This window comes from Desmodus rotundus, chromosome 12 (genome assembly GCF_022682495.2).
Source record: "Desmodus rotundus isolate HL8 chromosome 12, HLdesRot8A.1, whole genome shotgun sequence".
Classification (NCBI taxonomy): Eukaryota; Metazoa; Chordata; class Mammalia; order Chiroptera; family Phyllostomidae; genus Desmodus; species Desmodus rotundus.
In genome coordinates, this window is record NC_071398.1 from 48962930 (window position 1) to 48980174 (window position 17245).

Below are 17245 nucleotides of genomic sequence, written 5' to 3' on the forward strand. Positions count from 1 at the left end.
TGGAGAACTTGGCCATATGTGATGGAGAACTTGGTCTGTGAGAACTACTCACAGCAGCTCCATAGTATGCAGGCACAGACACGGGCAGGAAAGAGAAATGGAAGTTTCCCAACAGACAGGGAACCACAGAGGAGAACAGAGACTGAAACTGAGTGGCCCCCAGTAACCGGGACCATGCAAGGGTCATAGGAAGAGGATTCCCACCTGAGTGGACAGAGAGGGACCCCAGGACTTCACAAGAAGGGGATTGAGGTGCAGGTGAAGGGTGGAAGTGTGGTCCCTGCCCTGAGATTCTGTGTGAGCTCTGGCATGTCTCTGCCCACTCGCCCAAGTTCATGGTCATCAGAGAGCAGTCTCCCTTGTGTGTCCTGAAACAGACTGAGTCCAGTATGTCAGCCATGGGTGTCTGTCCCGTGTGTGTGTGTGAGGCTCCCATTGGACCAGCCCTGATGGGCAGAATGCTGAGCAGGTGCTGAGTCTGAGAGAGTGGACGGCATGGGGCAGGGGCAGCTGCTATAGCCCTTCACCAGCCTGACTCCCAGGGCAGCCCCGGGGGAATCTCTGGGGGCCACGTGTGTGAGGGGAGAGACTCCCACAAGAGTGCACAGTGGAGAGATCTTAGTGATGACAGCCAGTGTTATGGATGCTGTCTACTGACTCTGAGGACTGTCACATGCAATGAAAGAGTCAGTAGGAAATATGAGAGCAATTTAAGATGATCATGTGAAAATATCTGAAAAATAACGGGAGCAATTTTTGAGCCAATAATATGAACTGTTCTATATAGATGAATATAATGAGTTAGAAATCTTAGAGATGAGAAAACCCAATAGATGGACACATAAGAAGAATTCTTCCCATCAAGGAGGAGACACAGCTGAAGGTCCAGTTATGATAGTGGAATACAATATGGAGGAAATTTCCAGAATGCAGCATAGGGAGACCAGAAATGGGGACTGAAGGTACTTGGGGACTGGAGTGGGGAGGGTGGACGTCGTATCTATGGTGTCAGAAACAACTGAGCGTGACATTTAGTAGCAGCTCAAGAGATAAATAATCAAACATTTTACTGAGATGAAGAAAGACCAATCTAGTGTTAGGGAGCAGGTATATAAAAATGAAATCTGTATCTTCACCTTTTGTGGTAAATGAAGAAAATGAAGGTGAAATAAAAACACAAGAACATATCCTACAGCAAACTTTACACATTAAAAATGGTTAATTTTAGGCTCTGGCTGGGTAACTCAGTGGTTTAGAGCATCATCCCAATATCCAAGGTTGTGGGCTTGATCCCCAGTCAGTGCACACAAATCAAGCAACCAATGAATGAATGCATCAGTAAGGGGAACAACAACTGATGTTTCTCTCTCTCTCTCTCTCTCTCTCTCTCTCTCTGCCCCACCTCTAAAATCAATAAGTAAAAAAATATTCTTAAATGGCTAATTTTATTTCAATGTGAATTTCAACTCAAACAGAAAATCATGGAGGACTGGCCTGGGGTTCTAAAAAGGGCTATAATTACTTCCTAGAGGAAGTGCACATCTCCACAGTGACAAGCTCTCTGGGACCAGACTTCCTCACAGCAGAGAGGACACAGGTGTCTCCAGAAGACAGTGGAGACACACCTTCCAGGAGCAGGTTGTTAGTGAAGATTGTGCGCGGAGCCCCATTGGCTTTCAGGACCAGGTGAGTGTGTCAGCTGGGCCAGTCCCTCAGCGGGAACCTGTGTCTCCTCCCAACCCCACCCAGTGAGGCTGTGTCTCCAGGAGAGAGAACAGATTTCTGGGGAGAGAGCCTCAACCACAGGGGGCGTTTTCCCTTCTGATGACTTGAATCATGCACTTTAATTGAAATAAGAAAGTGTTTCCTAGTTACTTGATAAAGCAAATGAGACTGAAACTAGGCATTTCCAGAGCAGCAAGTTTTTTAATGTTTTCATCTTTTCACACTCATTGAAAGGAATAAAATTCAGTAATTTATTTCAGTTAGAAGAACAAAGACACCAAACTGGAGAAAGTGAGATGCAACAGCGAGGGAAAGTGGCAAAAAAAATTAAAAAATAAATTTTAATGTCTATGTTGTGACCCAGACACTTATATAATATTTGATATGAACTGCATTGAAAAAGAAAACTTATCATAGAAGAAGGAAACGAGCTACAGGGATGTGTCTGAGGGACAAGTGAAATAAACAATCACAAAACAGCAATACGAAACAAAACCCACACACACTTTTTTCAACTCGATCAGACTTACAGCTAAACTCCAGAAAAACCGTCATCCAGAGCTTCCTGCATTAGCTGAACACAACTCCCACAACTAAGGATGTAAACTAGAAGCCACATCTAGTCTTGCAGACATGAAACAGGCTGGTCCCACACACACGTGTGGCAGACAGAAGTCAGGAGGAATATCTCGGCAGCAGAGGTCCCTCCTGAGGAGCCAGGGGTCCAAGCCCCACGCCAGTCTCCCCAGCCCAGGGCTCCAGTGCTGAGGAAAGAAATCCCTATAACTTCTGGCTGTGAAAACCAGCAGGGTCTCTGGCTGAGTGAGACAGAGGACTGCTGGAGTCCCAGGCCCTTCCCACCCCACCAACTCGCAATCTCGCCCACACTGTGTCCAGTCCGTTTCCCACACGAATGGCCTCTGTTCCCTCACGCTTCAGACTTTCCTGAAATCTCTCAAACAGGTAGCACCCGAACCCTAATCAATGTCCTTGTGAATGATGCCCATGTACACATGTTCTCTAAGGCAGGTACTTGAAGGTAGAGCTGTGTGTCTCTGACTGGGTAAGGGAAATGTATCTGCTCAATTGGTGACTACAATTCGCACTCCTACAAGTGATGCATTAGAATTCTATCACTGTTCTCTCCCCAAGGGATAGTAGGATTTCCCCCTTGGCGTCTCATCTCGATGCATCGGGACTGTGGTCTTGTATTTTCACGGAAACTCTGCCGCAACACTGAAGTAGAAGTAATGCTTACACGTAAACAGCAGGCAACTTCGGTGCGCTCTGGGGCTATCCGACTGGTATTACTGGGCCCCACACTGGCTTGTACTGTCCTGTGAAAGTCAATTTGTGAGTCACTTCCCGACTCTGCATCAGGACCTCACAGGGGCACCTCCAAGTTGGCCAGGAAGGGACCGTAGGTACCAAAACATGGGAAAACGCCAAGAACCAGTGTTTTATTAAGAGGAACTCACTGGGATGACATCAGTAATAAAATCACATAGGTTTCAATGTACATTCTCTAATACATTACCTGTATTCTGCACTGTGCTTTCAACAATGGGTTTTCCCAGGCAGTGCAACCCGGGCAATCCCTTCAAACAAACATATCTTGACTTCCTCCGGGCTGCTGTGGCTCTGCTGGTTGGAGCATTGTCCCATAACCAAAACTGTGGCTTTGATCCCCATTCAGCGCATATACCTAGATTGCAAGACCAATGCCCTGTCCGGGCATGTATGGGAGGCAACCAGTCAATGTACCTTTCTCCCATTGATGTTTTTCTCTCTCTTCCTCTCTCCAAAAAAAGCAATGTAAATATCTTTGCTTCCGAGGATAGAAAAATAGCCTCGATTCCGAGTGAGGAGGTTCCTGAAGAAAGTCCACAGGTGCCATCTGAGGAAAAGGAAAGGCGTGTGGCATCCGGAAAGAGATGGCACGAGGGCATCGTTTGATTTATCTCTTGTGGGCTGAGTGTTGGTGATGCCAGCTCATTGACTTATTAAACTAGATTGCATGCTCTGAATGGTGCTCCTTTACCTCTGTGTTCAGGTCCTGGTGGCAGCCTGGGCCATTCTCTCGCTGCCTCGAGCCTGAAACAGCAGCACTCCGAGGACCACCAGGACCAAGCCAGCCACACCCATGCGGATGAGATTCTCCACTGTGTAGTCTCGGGGGTGGGAGGCTGCAAAATGTGGACAAAGATGTTGCAGAGGTCACAGCAGACAAGTCCCCCTGGGTCCTGGATGCCCACCGGGTGCACCTGCCTCCCCTTGACAGACAGGAGCCTGTGCACCCAGCCCCATAACTGAGGATTCGCCTACTCACCACTCCTGTTATCTGAGCTGTTGTGTGATGGGCCGATGGTGTCGGCTGCTCCTTGAAAACCACAAAGAAGTGGGCGAGTGAGGAGTTGATGCCACTCGAGCCAACCGACCTCAGAACCCTCCCATTTCCCAGGACGTGACTGCTCCCAGCCCCTTGGCGAACCCTTTCTCTGCTGTGAGGGTCCTGTCTGCTGCCACGGGTCCTGTCAGTCTCCCGGGGACTGTTCAGTGCAGACTTTGCTCCTGGGGCCCTTTGGAACATAGGCTGGCTTTGCCCCAAGGATTCAGGTTGGGTGAGAAATGAGGTCTCTCATTACAGAACAGAGGACGTCCCTGTAATCTCTCTTCTCTCTGTAGGAGACTGACCCATCCCAGCTCACTCTTCTGGAGATGGGAGCTTTTATTCACTCAGCAGCTGAGGACTCAGGGTCCATGGGTTGGTCTCATCTATACACACAGACATGTACGGGGCACTCGAAAAATTCTTCAGATCTGAGTGTAGACAATTTTATGAATAAAACTTCAAAATGTATCTCAAGTAAAACATTTTAAAGCAGCTTTATATTTTTAAAACACTTCCTTTTAATAAAATGTTACTTTTGTTTAAATTTTAAAATTTATTTATGTATTTTTTAGAAAGGGGAAGGGAGGGAGACAAAGAGGGAGAAGCATCCATGTGTGATTGCCTCTTGAGCGCCCCCTACTGGAGACCTGGCCCACAACCCACAAATATGCCCTGACTGGGAATTGAACCAGTTACCATGGATTTGCAGGCCGACACTCAATCTGCTGAGCCACCTCAGCCAGGGCAAAAGGTTACTTTTCATAATAAATGGTTAACTTTAACATAATCCCAGTTAAAATAGGAGTAGATTTACCTTCTGAAGTCAGAAATGTTTATAACTTAAATTTATATATGCAAGCATTGCTTAAAATTTCTTAGAAAGTGTGCTATAATAGAGAGGTATGGGTAGAAAGTGCAGAGAGCAGACATGATTCAGACCGAGTTTGTGCAGGAACCCCCAGTTCCTCATGAGTCATGCACAGCACCCCCCACCCTGAGTCTCAGGTGAGCATTGAGTGCTGAAGGCCTCCAGGTGAGCTCAGGGACCTGCAGAGTGATGCCCACTGGTGGGCACTCCCCATAGGAGAGTGTCCAATGGGGACTCCACCATCACCCACAGCAGCCCCACCTTGGCCCGAGTCCCCTCTTGTCCTGCTCTGAGAGGGTTCAGAGACCCCCTTACAGGTCGACAGGTGCCACTAAGGGTCTCTGGAAGTGAGGTTCCAAGGAAGAATCCATCTGTCCTCTCTCCAACCCTCCTGGACTTTCCTCCTCCACAGCCCAGCTATCTTCTCCATGTTAGAAGCCAGGCCTGGACACCAAACCCTGCAAACCGGCATCAAGCGAACTACACCAGGGTGTTGGCTTATGGTGGAAAATCCCACAGATTCTGTGTGGAAGCGGGAACAGTTGGCGCCGTCAATGGGAATTTCCAAATCCTAGCAGTGTCCTTAATATCGAGGCTTCTGCTTGCTAAGCTGAGCCCCTAGGCTGGATGTACCTGCTCGCCCACACCCCCGTCTCCCTCAGCTGTTTCATCTGTATAAGGTCCCAGTGACTGGGACAAGCAGGACAAGCCCAGAGAGGGTGAGACCAGGAGCAGGTGCCATTTTTTCAGGTGATCCAGAAAGTCAGAAATGGACACGTCCCTGTGGGTCCTGGCAAGGTGGCTCCCCCTCACTCAGGCGGGGAAAGATGCTCGGAGCTCACCTTCCTGGGCAGCTGAGTCCACACACACTCTGCCCTCTATCCTGGGGTCCTGCCTGTGGGGTATGCCTCTGGGGAGCAGCGCTGCTGTGGTTCTGAGATGGAGACACCAGAAGGCAGTGGGCTGGGATGCCGTCCTGTGACTCCAGTCTACTGTCCCTTGTCTCTTAGCATCACTAAGGACCGGGGCAGGGTCGGCTCACCTGAGACCAGGAGCTCTGGGGCCAGAAACTAGATGAAATCTTGACCCCAGGGGCTACCTAAAGCCTCTGCCATTGGACCCCACCCATAGGCCATAAGCCCAGGTTGGGTAGCAGAGGGTGGGGGCTACCTTCTCCCGACTTCAGCCCAGCTGCTTCTATGTTCAGCTGGGTCCCCAACATCTCCCTCTGCCATGACCACCTCACCTATCACCTACTTCCCTTACCCCTCGACAGGCCTCACTCAGCTGTGGTGAAGGGCAAACCATCAGAGACCCTGGAGCCCCGTGGTTCCCCTGAAATCCCTTCCTGCTGACACCCAGAGCCCTCAGACACAAGCCTGACCTTGAATATCTGAGGAGCACTAGATCCTCGGAGAGACTCAGCATCTCCCTGGGCTGGTCTGTGTCTCTGGCCCAGGAGCCCCTGTGCTTCCCTCACCCCACCTCTCACAAGGGCTCCCCTCCCAGCAAAGACTCCAATACCCTGTTCGGTTCCTCAGTCCATGGATGGACCAGAAAGGGACTCACCTGAGACCAGGAGCTCCAGGGCATCACTGGGTTGTGACCATACCTGGGGGGTGTTCCTGTAACAGCCATAGCATCTGAATGTCCACCCGTGGCTGGGCGTCACAGGGCCCAGAGTGAACAGAGCCTGGACCTGCCCACTGGTATGTGGCTGTGAGTCCAGGGTCCAGGAGAGCCTATCTTCTCCTTCCTTAGTCAGAATGAACCTGTCGAATTTCTGCCGTGAGCCACACTGGAGGGTCACATTCCCTCCTGAGGTCACCACGGGGTTGGGCAGGGCTGAGAGGCTGGGTGTGTTGTAGAATCCTAGGAGAGAAGGAGGCAGCATGTTAAATGGGGCTCACACATCCCTCACGTCCCCCAGGGCCGGGCTGTGAGGGGGAGACCCCTGAGAGCATCCTCCTTCCTGAGGGCAGAGCCTGAGGCTGGGACCCCTGGTGTCCCCTCACCTGTCACCACCAGCTCCAGAGGGTCACTGCGGTCTGACCAGCCAGTGGGGCCGAGATAGAAGCAGTGATATCTCCCCGCATTATACTCTGTCATGTGTGTGAAGGAGAAGTTGGCCTTGTCCCCGGGTTCCAGTGGCTTCTGTCTTTCCAAGGTTGTTCTGTCTCCCTCTTTATGCAGACGGAACCTCTGGGCCTGCAGGGACCCCTGACACCAGATGGTCACTGAGCTCCCCCAGGGGATCACAGAGCCCTGCTCAGCCCAGAGGGTTGGTTTGCGGAGGGTCCCTAGAAAGAATCAGAGGCTGGGTCACAAGCCATTTCCACCCCCCCAGTTCCCAGATTCAGCTCCATGACCACCCCTGACATCCCTCATCTGTCAGACATATCTGTTCTCTTTTCCAACCTGCTTGGGGGTTGGTCCCTTGTCCCCAGTGAGGAGAGAAGCCTTAGACCCCTGGGGACATACTCACCTGCCTGCACTGGTGTCCTCAGGCCCACGCTCAGCCCTGCAAGAGAGGCCCTGTGAGAGATTTGCCCTGAGCAGAACCCTCCTCCCCTGGAGCCTCCTGAGTCCTGGGGTCCTCACAGAGCAGGGCTTCCCTCCCCCCTCACATCTCACCGAGGCAGAGCAGGGCCGTGAGGCTGGGGGTCATGGCGTCTCCTCTCTGAGCCCAGCTGTGCAGAAGGAAGAGACCACGGAGTCCTCAGGGTAGAGACTCACAGGGTGTGGTCAGTGGGAGGCTGGCCGTCCCTGTCACGGTGATGTCACATCAGCAGCACCATAAGTAAAGGAACAGTGTCTTCCCAGAAGCCTAGTTTTTGTTTCCAGGATCGAGCAGCAAACTGGATCTGTAGCTTTCTGAGACTCCCCTTGCAGGTGAGGTGCCCCAGGGCACATCCTTCCAGGTCAGAGCCTCCCCGACAGGGTCCCCTTTAGCCACAGGGCCTCCTTCCCCTTCGGCCCAGCTATCAGCACCACCCTGTGGGTCCTCCCCGTGGACAGTGGTCACCCAGGCCCTGGAGACACTTCAGGAAGACGGGGTCCCGGTGCCTGCAGAGCTCACCTCAGCACAGACACGGTCTCCTCCTCACTGTGCAGTTTAGGAGAGCATGACGGTGACAGTGAGCACAAAGGGGAAGCGCAGGCAAATAAGGAAGGAAATGCATCTGTTTTATGGCTCCAGCATCTGGGCTTTTTTTTTATTTCATGTTTTCCATGAACTTCTCTTTTATCTTAGCAACAGCGTCCGTCCCCTCCTTTCTGAGAGCCAACCTCTGAGTTAGTCTTGCTCTCAATGCCCCTTGCCCACAGGGCAGTGTGGTCCTCCTGGTTTCATAGTTCCTTGGGCTAGACCTTTGACTTGTCGAGGCAAATTCATCTTTATTTAAATATTTGTGTCCTCTCTGCCTACCCGTGTGAATGAAGCGGGAACATCACGATCAGATGTTGTCTTCCTTTTTTTTTTAAGATAAGAGAATACTTTTATTTTTTTACTTTTCAATCAATTTAAGCCTTCGAGGAGTACCGCATTCCACAGATTCTGTGTGCAAGGGTCTCAGCAGGAAGGCTGCTTTGGAGTTTGGCAGAGCCACGCCATGTTTACCTGTGCAGGACTCTGGTTTTCCCCAGGGGACTCTGGTTTTGTTCGGTTTGCCACCAGCAGCCTGTGTTGGTCTTTGCTTTGTACCCAGGAGCACATCTCTTGCCCGGAGAGTTCCGTTTCATCTCAAGCACAAACACCTTCAGGTTTCCGTGCTCCCGCTGGTCCTAGAGACGCCACCTATCACCGGCAACCATGTCCCAGAACCCCAGCCTTCCAGACATTGTGTTATTCGAGTTCTCTTCCCAACTGGCCCCAAAGTTCAGGGTCAGGAATGCCACTCACATTCTATTTCTCTTCCATTTCTATAAGTTGTCTGGCATCCAAGTTTATGGGGAAACTCTAGTATGGTGTTCTGGCCTTGGAACATCCTTTTCAGATTTTCAAGCTAGCCTATGTATATGTGTTTGTTCTAGAAAAATACCTGTAAAACCAGTGTCTATTGTCCCAGAATTGTTTGGAAGAACTCACTGCATATCCTGACGGACCAGGAGTTAATTTTGTGCAATGATTTTAATTTTCAGATATAAATTTTTGATAGTTCAATGGTGATTCAGATTCTCTATTAACTATTATTATTTTTTTTGAGTAAGGGAAGGTTTATCCATAGCAAAGATGCCCACAGAGGAGATGGGAGACCTAATGGTATCTCAAATTTGTCTTAAGAAAGTGCAGAGTTCGGGGAGAACCAAGATGGCGGCGTAGGTAGACACACTGCGCCTCCTTGCACAACCAGAACTGACAGAGAATCGAACAACAAGGGGGACCAACACCAAGGAAATAGAAAATAAACATTCATCCAGACTGGTAGGAGGGGCGGAGACGGGCACCGGGGTGGAGAGGACTCGAGTGGCTGTGGCGGGACTGAGACTGGCGGAGTGTGGGACAAATGGCGCAGGCAGTCTGAGCACTAGCAGACCCTGCGGCCCCACATTTGCACAGATAAACCCAGAGGGCCGGACTCAGAGTGGCGGAGAACGGGGCAGGCAGAGCAGCAGGTAGCACCCCGCGGCACCACATTCGCCCACAGATAAACCAGACGAACGGCGGGGAGCGAAGCAGACCGCGTAACCCAGGGCTCCAGCTCAGGGAAATAAAACCTCAAACCTCTGATTGAAAACGCCCGTGGGGGTTGGGGTGGCAGCAGGAGAGACTCCCAGCCTCACAGGAGAGGTTGTTGGAGAGACCCACAGGGCCCTAGAGTGTGCACAGGCCCACTTACTCGGGAACCAGCACCAGAGTGGCCCAGTTTGATTGTAGGTAGCAGAGTGAAAGATTGAAAGCCGGAGGAGAGTGAGGCGGGCGCCATTGCTCCCACTTGGCCCCTCCCCCACGTAGAGCGTCACAGCGCAGCGACCAGCATTACCCCGCCCTGGTGAACACCTAAGGCTCCGCCCCTTAAAGTAACAGACGCGCCAAGACCAAAAAAAAAAAAAAAAAAAAAATGGCCCAAATGACAGAACACTTCAAAGCTCCAGAAAAAATACAACTAAGCGAGGAAGAGATAGCCAACCTATCGGATGCACAGTTAAAAGCACTGGTTATCAAGATGCTCACAGACTTGGTTGAATCTATTCGAAAAACAGATGAAAAAATGAAGCCTATGCTAAGAGAAACAAAGGAAAATGTACAGGGAACCAATAGTGATGAGGAGGAAACTGGGACTCAAATCAACGGTGTGGACCAGAAGGAAGAAACAAACATCCAACCAGAAAAGAATGAAGAAACAAGAACTTGGAAAAATGAGGAGAGGCTTAGGAACCTCCCGGATGCCTTGAAACGTTCCAACATCCGAATTATAGGGGTGCCAGAAGGAGAAGAGGAAGAACAAAAACTTGAAAACTTATTTGAACAAATAATGAAGGAGAACTTCCCTAATCTGGCAAAGGAAATAGACTTCCGGGAAGTCCAGGAAGCTCAGAGAGTCCCAAAGAAGCTGGACCCAAGGAGGAACACGCCAAGGCACATCATAATTACATTACCCAAGATTAAACGCAAGGACCTACATCCAAGATTACTGTATCCAGCAAAGCTATCACTTAGAATGGAAGGGAAGATAAAGTGCTTCTCAGATAAGGTCAAGTTAAAGAAGTTCATCATCACCAAGCCCTTATTATATGAAATGTTAAAGGGAGTTACCTAAGAAAAAGAAGATCAAAAATAGGAACAGTAAAAATGACAGCAAACTCACAGTTATTAACGGCCACACATAAAACAAAAACGAGAGCAAACTAGGCAAACAACTAGAACATGAGGGTTGTCATTAAGGGAGTGGGAGGGGGAGAGGGGGGGAAGGTACAGAAAATAAGTAGCATAGATGATAGGTGGAAAATAGACAGGGGGAGGGTAAAAATAGTGTAGGAAATGTAGAAGCCAAAGAACTTATAAGTATGACCTATGGACATGAACTATAGGGGGGGAATGTGGGAGGGAGGCGGGTGGGCAGGATGGAGTGGAGTGGGGGGGGGGGAAATGGGACAACTGTAATAGCATAATCAATAAATATATTTTAAAAAAAAGAAAGTGCAGAGTTCAGGCTTCTTTTGTGTCAAGAAGAGAGGAACCAGGAAGGGCAAAAGGTGATTGATGACTGCAGACATCTGGGCCCCAGCAGCAGTCTGAAAAAGATTGTGCTAGTTGATGTGATACAATTCCTGTCAAGATACCAATGGCATATTTCACACAACTAGAATAAATATTCCAAAAATTTATATGGAACCACAGATGACCCAAAATAACCACAGCAATCTTGAGAAAGAAGAACAAAGTTGGAGGAATCAAACTACCTGAAACAAACTATACTTCAAAGCTGTAGTAATCAAAACAGCATGGCACTGGCATAAAAACAGACACATAGGTCGATGGAACAGAACAGATATCCCAGAAATAAATCCATGCCTTTGTGGTCAATTAATATTTGACAAAGGAGGCGAGAACATACAATAATTTTGGGAAATTGGACAGATGCAGGGAAAAAAATGAAGCTAGACCACCTTCTTACAACATACACAAGAATAAACTCAACATAGATTAAAGAGTTAAATGTTAGACTCGAAAGCATAAATATCCTAGAAGAAAACATAGACAGTAAAATCTCAGACGTTCTCATAGCAGAGCAAACAAATGAAAAAATAAACAAATGGGACTACATCAATCTATTTATTCCAGGCAAAAATTTTGCATATTAGTCCACTTTATCTAAATTGGCTAAAGTTTTTCATAAAATGTAGTTATGTTTATTGTGAAAAGGTTTCATTCTAAAATAGAACTGGAGGATATAAAACAGGAAGTCTTCTGTATGGGTTCTGAGGTAAACTCAATGTAAACACTGAAAGAGTGATTTCCCATAAATTTGTGATTTACAGAAAACTGAAACTACCCTCAACCAATGAACCTCCACCAAGAGCTTCTCCCCATCCTCAAGACAATGAAGTTGCTGCTTGAAGCGAATCTTCTCACTCATTCCTTATATATTTTTTGCCCATTAATATAGCCTGCCCCAAATCCTCAGTGAACTCACCTGCAGCATGCAACAGGTTGCCTGTCTCAAATTGCAGTTCTTCTGCTATTCCCAAATTAACTCACTTTTTCGTCATTGGAGAATGCCTCAGTTTACCTCTTGTATTGAAGCTGACACTAAAAAGTCCATGGGATCTGTAGTGATGTCTCATTTCATAGCTGATGTAGGTCCTTCGTACCATATCTCTATTTTTTTTTTTGTCCAGTGCTGCTGGAATGTATACATTTTAACTCACAACTATCAACAACTGAACCTTAAAAAAACAAACAAATGAACTAATCAAACAACTAGAACAGGAAGACAATCATAGAAATGGAGATCACATGGAGGGTTATGAGCTGGGGAGGGAGAGGGGGACAAAGGGAGAAAACGTACAGAGAATAAGAAGCATGAATGGTAGGTACAAAATAGACAGGGGGGAGGCTAAGAATAGCATAGGAAATGTAGAAGCCACAGAACTTATATGTACGATGCATGGACGTGAACTAAAGGGGGGGAATGTGAGTGGGAGTGGGTATGTAAGGTAGACGGGGAAAAGGGGGTAAATGGGACAACTGCAATAGCATAATCAATAAAATATGTGTAAAAAAAGAATATTCATGAATTAATATTTTTGGCTTTATTAATGATACAGGCTGAATGGCAAATTCGTATGCTGAAGCCCTAGCCCCCAGAGTGGCTGTAATTTGGAAGTCGAGCCTCCAAGAAGTAGGTTATAAAGGTAGAGTTCTGATTTGATAAGATCAGCCTCCTTATAAGAAGAGAAACCAGATAGTGCATTCTGTCTCTCTTTGTTCTCACACCAATGAAAGTACACAGGAAGAAGAGCCATCCACAAGCCCAGGGAGAGACCCTACCACACAGCAACCCTCCTGTCTCCTTGATCTGGGACTTCTACTCTCCAGAACTGTAAACAAGTAAGCATGTGTTGCTTACACCCCTCAGTCTACGACATTTTGTTATAGAAGCCTGAGAAGAATAATATAAAAACTGGCACCAAGACTGGGAAGCAGCTTTGGAGCTGGTAATGGGAAGCATGCATACTAGAAAAATTCTAGGTGCGGTAGAATGGACTGTTGGTGGATATACGGATGTTAATGGTGATTCTCGTGGGAGCTCAGAAAGAAAAGAGGAGATATGGAGAAAAAGCCTCCACCTTCTCAGAGAATACATGATGAAGCAAACAGAATGTTGGTACAGTAGAAATATGGGTGGTAATATCCGTTTCAGTGAGTCTTCAGACAAAATGACTAATAAGGTATTAGACAACGAAGAAAAGCTGACTTTCATTACACAGTGGTAAAGAACTTGGCTGTCTTGTCTTCCAATGCTTCTAGAAGATAGAGCTTGGGAAGCATAAAGTGGCATGTTCCTAAACAAAATGTTAACGTGTGATACGGGTTCCTCCTGAATGCTGGTAGTAACATTTGAGAGGAGAGAGGTGAATTGAAGAATGAACGGTTAAGCAAATGGAGCCAGAAGTTAATGAGCTGGAAAATCTTTGGCTGCTCATGTGGCCACAAAGGAGAGTGGCTTTGGGAGAGCACGGCACATGTGGTGATGCACGGTCAGTCAGCGAAGAGATGATGGGATTGTCAGAGCGGAAACACCTCTCAGACACCACAGGCTGGGATGATACAGTTACCTGTCTGCAAATGTGTGCTATTATTTTTCAAGGAAAGGAAAGAATGACCCCAAAAGCAGTTCAGAGGTTATCAGGGCTGCCCTACTGACCTCAGAGTTAGAATCACTTCCTTGGATTCAACAGGGCAGGTGGTCTGTCCTCAAAGCCTTGGGAATGGGGTCCTCACAGGGAGATGAAGGTGCTAGACCACCCAGCTGAGCCATGGAGGTAACGCTGCCACCCCAGAATGCCTGGAGGGCAGAACATCGAATCTAACCACAATGCTGTACCCCTGAAACTAATGTAAAATACTATTGAAGGTCAACTGTAATTGAGCAAGAGCATTTAAAAAAAGAAGAAGAAGAAATTGAACCCAAAAGAGAGGAAAGAAAGATTTAATGAAAGTTGCCTTGCGAGATGTTGAACGTGCCTGGACCCCCTGTCTTTCTGATTTTTCCCTGTGGGGGTAGGAATATCTCTCCTATGCCTGCAGCAGCCTTGCATGTCAGAAGCACATAATTTTTCTGGGTTGCAGGTTCACAACAGCAGAGGAATTCCACCTTAAAATGGGTCCTATCCCGAGTCTCACCATGTCTGATGTGGACAGTATGTCGACGAGACTTTGAACTTTAGACTTGAGAGTTGATGCTGGAACGAGTGGAAATGTGGGGCACTGTAGAGTTGAAAGGGATGTATTGTGCATGGGAGAAGGACATGAATTTGGAGGGTTCGGGGGGAATGTTGTAGATTGAATATGTATGTCCCCACCCCCCTCAAAATTCATGGTAAAGCCCTTACCCTCTGGCATGGCTGTATTTGGAGACGGGATCTGAGGTAGTAATTAAGTTTATTTTTCATTTATTTTTTTAATTATAAAATTATTCATTTCTGCTCCTTTCATACGCCTTATTGCTCAGGAAACAGTCTTCCACACACATCTGAAACAACATCCTGCCATCTGCTCCGTTTAAGGGCAAAGCACCACAGGTGAAACTGATCAGCTGTCCATAGTTCTCAGCTTATGGGATCTTGCTTCCTGATTTTACACTGATTTCTGAAAGTCAGAAATGTCATCTCCAAAACATTTAACGTTAAGAAGGTTGTAAAAAATAATCACTCTATTCAATATTATACTTTTGGAAATGGAGTAATTTTCAAGAAATTAAAAACTGAGGAAAAAACGCCATTTAACATCATTGGTATGTCAGTTTAGGTCAGCAGGAAAAAAGTGTGATTAGCTTGTCTCTTTGATACCAAGAAGATATTCTAGTCCAAGCTTTAATATACCTCTCATGTTTTCTACTAGATGCTTTTTTTCTACCGCTTTTCATCCTTTTCCATGTATCATGTCAGAGGATTGGTTCAGCCTTTAAAACTTCCGTGACAGGAACAAATCCAGTATCCACAGATTTCTTCTCAAAAGGGACTCTAACCCATCAGATAGCCCGGCAGTTTCATTCTCAAGAATACTCTAGCCATGAAAAAACTCAATAGGACACAGACAAATCCAATGAACAGAAGAAGGAATCTATTGAGTTTTGGAATGTTTGGAGCATTGGATCAGTCTAGGATTATGAAACCTAAACCTCCCATTGTAAACAGGAAGCTGGATGCAAGTCCTTCCATAATATATTGTCCATTTACTCTGTAGGCCAAGAAAGCTACTGGTCTCTGATGACCATGTTCATCAGTCATAGAGCCAACACTTGGAGGTTCAACAATAACATCATAAATTATTCCTCCGGTGATGAGAAAATAAGACACCACCACCAGAGCGTACACCGTCATGGCCAAGGGCACATGCACCCAGGGCGGCTTCTCCAGCTTCAGGTTGGGGCATTCCAACACTAAGAATGGGACTCGGTACAAAGTCTCCATGTTGGTAGTGGCAAGGACAGCTGTGTCAGTAATTAAGTTTAAATGAAATCATAAGGGTGGGGCCCTGATCAGACAGGTTAGTGTCCTGGGAAGAAGAGACACCAGGGACTCTCTCCCCCTCACTCACACACACACACACACACACACACACACACGCACGCACGCACACACACACACACACAGGAAAGGCCATTTTCCCAGAAGCAAGAAGGCAGCCATCCACGACCCAAGGGGACAGGCTTAGCAGACACCAACCCTTCTGGTACCTTGGTCTCAGGCTTCAGCCTCCAGGACAATGACAGAATAGATTTCTGGGGGTTAAGCTGCCTAGTCTGTAATTCTTTGGTATGGAAGCTGAGCAGATGGACACAATTAATGTTTATCTTTTTTGTTCTTTCTGTGTAAAGATATGTTCTTATCATTTTTTTGTCCTCACCTGAGGACATGCTTATTGATTTTAGAGAGAGGGGAAAGGAAGACGATTGAGAGAGGGAGAGAAACATCGATGTGAGAGAGAAACATTGATTGGTTGCCTCTCATATGCATCCTGACTATGGACCAAACCCACAACCTAGGTATGTACTCTGACCAGGAAACAAGCCAGCAACTTTTTGGTTTATGGAATGATGCTAAACCAACTGAGCCTCATTGGCTGGGGCCATGTTCTTATCATTTTTATATCCTCTCATCTGCTGTCATGGGATGAATTTCTTTTTTTTTTTCTTTGTTTATTCTGTTTTTATTTTATTTTTACTTTTTCATTCAGTTACAATTGTCTGCATTTTCTCCCCATCCCTCCATCCCACTCCAGCCAGTCCCACTGCCCTCCCCCACCTCTACCCTCACCCTTGATTTTGTCCATGTGTCCTTTATAGTAGCTCCTATAGACCCCCCTCCCCACTATCCCTTCCCCACTCCCCTCTGGCTATTGTTACATTGTTCTTAATTTCAATGTCTCTGGTTATATTTTGTTTGCTTTTTTCTTCTATTGATTATGTTCCAGTTAAAGGTGAAATCATATGGTATTTGTCCCTCACTGCCTGGCTTATTTCACTTAGCGTAATGCTCTCCAGTTCCATCCATGCTGTTGCAAAGGGTATAAGCTCCTTCTTTCTCTCTGCTGCGTAGAATTCCATTGTGTAAATGTACCATAGCTTTTGGATCCACTCATTTGCTGATGGGCACCTAGGTTGCTTCCAGTACTTGGCTATTGTAAATTGTGCTGCTATGAACACTGGGGTGCATAGGTTCTTTTGGATTGGTGTTTCAGGGTTCTTAGGGTATAATCCCAGCAGTGGACTTGCTGGGTCAAAGGGCAGTTCCATGAATTTCTTATTCTTTGCCTAACATCTTTAGATGCTCACCCAAGCCACTGAGTTCTAGGCTTTCTCTCTCTAGTAATTTCATTTAGGCACTTAATGTTCCCCTTTGATCTTGACATTTAACATTTGCATTACCATTCAAGTCAGAATTTGTGTTGATGTATATGATTCACATTTACCTTTTTGTAAAAAAGATTCCATTTATTTATTTTTAGAGAAAGGGGAAAGGAAGGAGAAAGAGGGGAGAGAAACATCAATGTGTGGTTTCCTCTCATGTCCCCCCTAATGGGGAGCTGACCC

General features: G+C 47.0%; 2 protein-coding genes across 8 annotated transcripts; both read right to left on the reverse strand.

The window, feature by feature from the left end:
* Positions 1–2144: 2144 nt before the first annotated feature.
* On the reverse strand, positions 2145–8132 carry LOC128779132 (leukocyte immunoglobulin-like receptor subfamily A member 5). Of its 7 annotated transcripts, none has more exons than XM_053915006.2 (8): positions 8065–8132; positions 7620–7751; positions 7471–7506; positions 7001–7285; positions 6598–6857; positions 4055–4105; positions 3767–3911; positions 2145–3622 (listed from the first exon to the last, which is right to left on the reverse strand). In XM_053915006.2, the coding sequence occupies exons 2-8, from the start codon at positions 7651–7653 to the stop codon at positions 3237–3239; spliced, it is 1197 nt and encodes a 398-aa protein (XP_053770981.1). In that variant the 5' UTR covers positions 7654–7751; positions 8065–8132; the 3' UTR covers positions 2145–3236. The 7 variants fall into 7 exon arrangements, 6 of the variants coding, with proteins under 6 accessions (XP_053770981.1, XP_053770982.1, XP_053770983.1 ...); XM_053915007.2 differs by having other exon boundaries at positions 7620–7675; positions 8065–8079; XR_008425708.2 differs by lacking the exons at positions 2145–3622; positions 8065–8132 and adding an exon at positions 5828–5919 and having other exon boundaries at positions 3836–3911; positions 6555–6857; positions 7620–8055.
* A 6769-nt stretch (positions 8133–14901) lies between these two features.
* On the reverse strand, positions 14902–15628 carry LOC112313557 (oligosaccharyltransferase complex subunit OSTC). Its single transcript, XM_024570133.4, has one exon. It carries the CDS (start codon positions 15621–15623, stop codon positions 15306–15308), a length of 318 nt encoding a protein of 105 aa, XP_024425901.2. The 5' UTR covers positions 15624–15628; the 3' UTR covers positions 14902–15305.
* Between the last annotated feature and the right edge of the window lie 1617 nt (positions 15629–17245).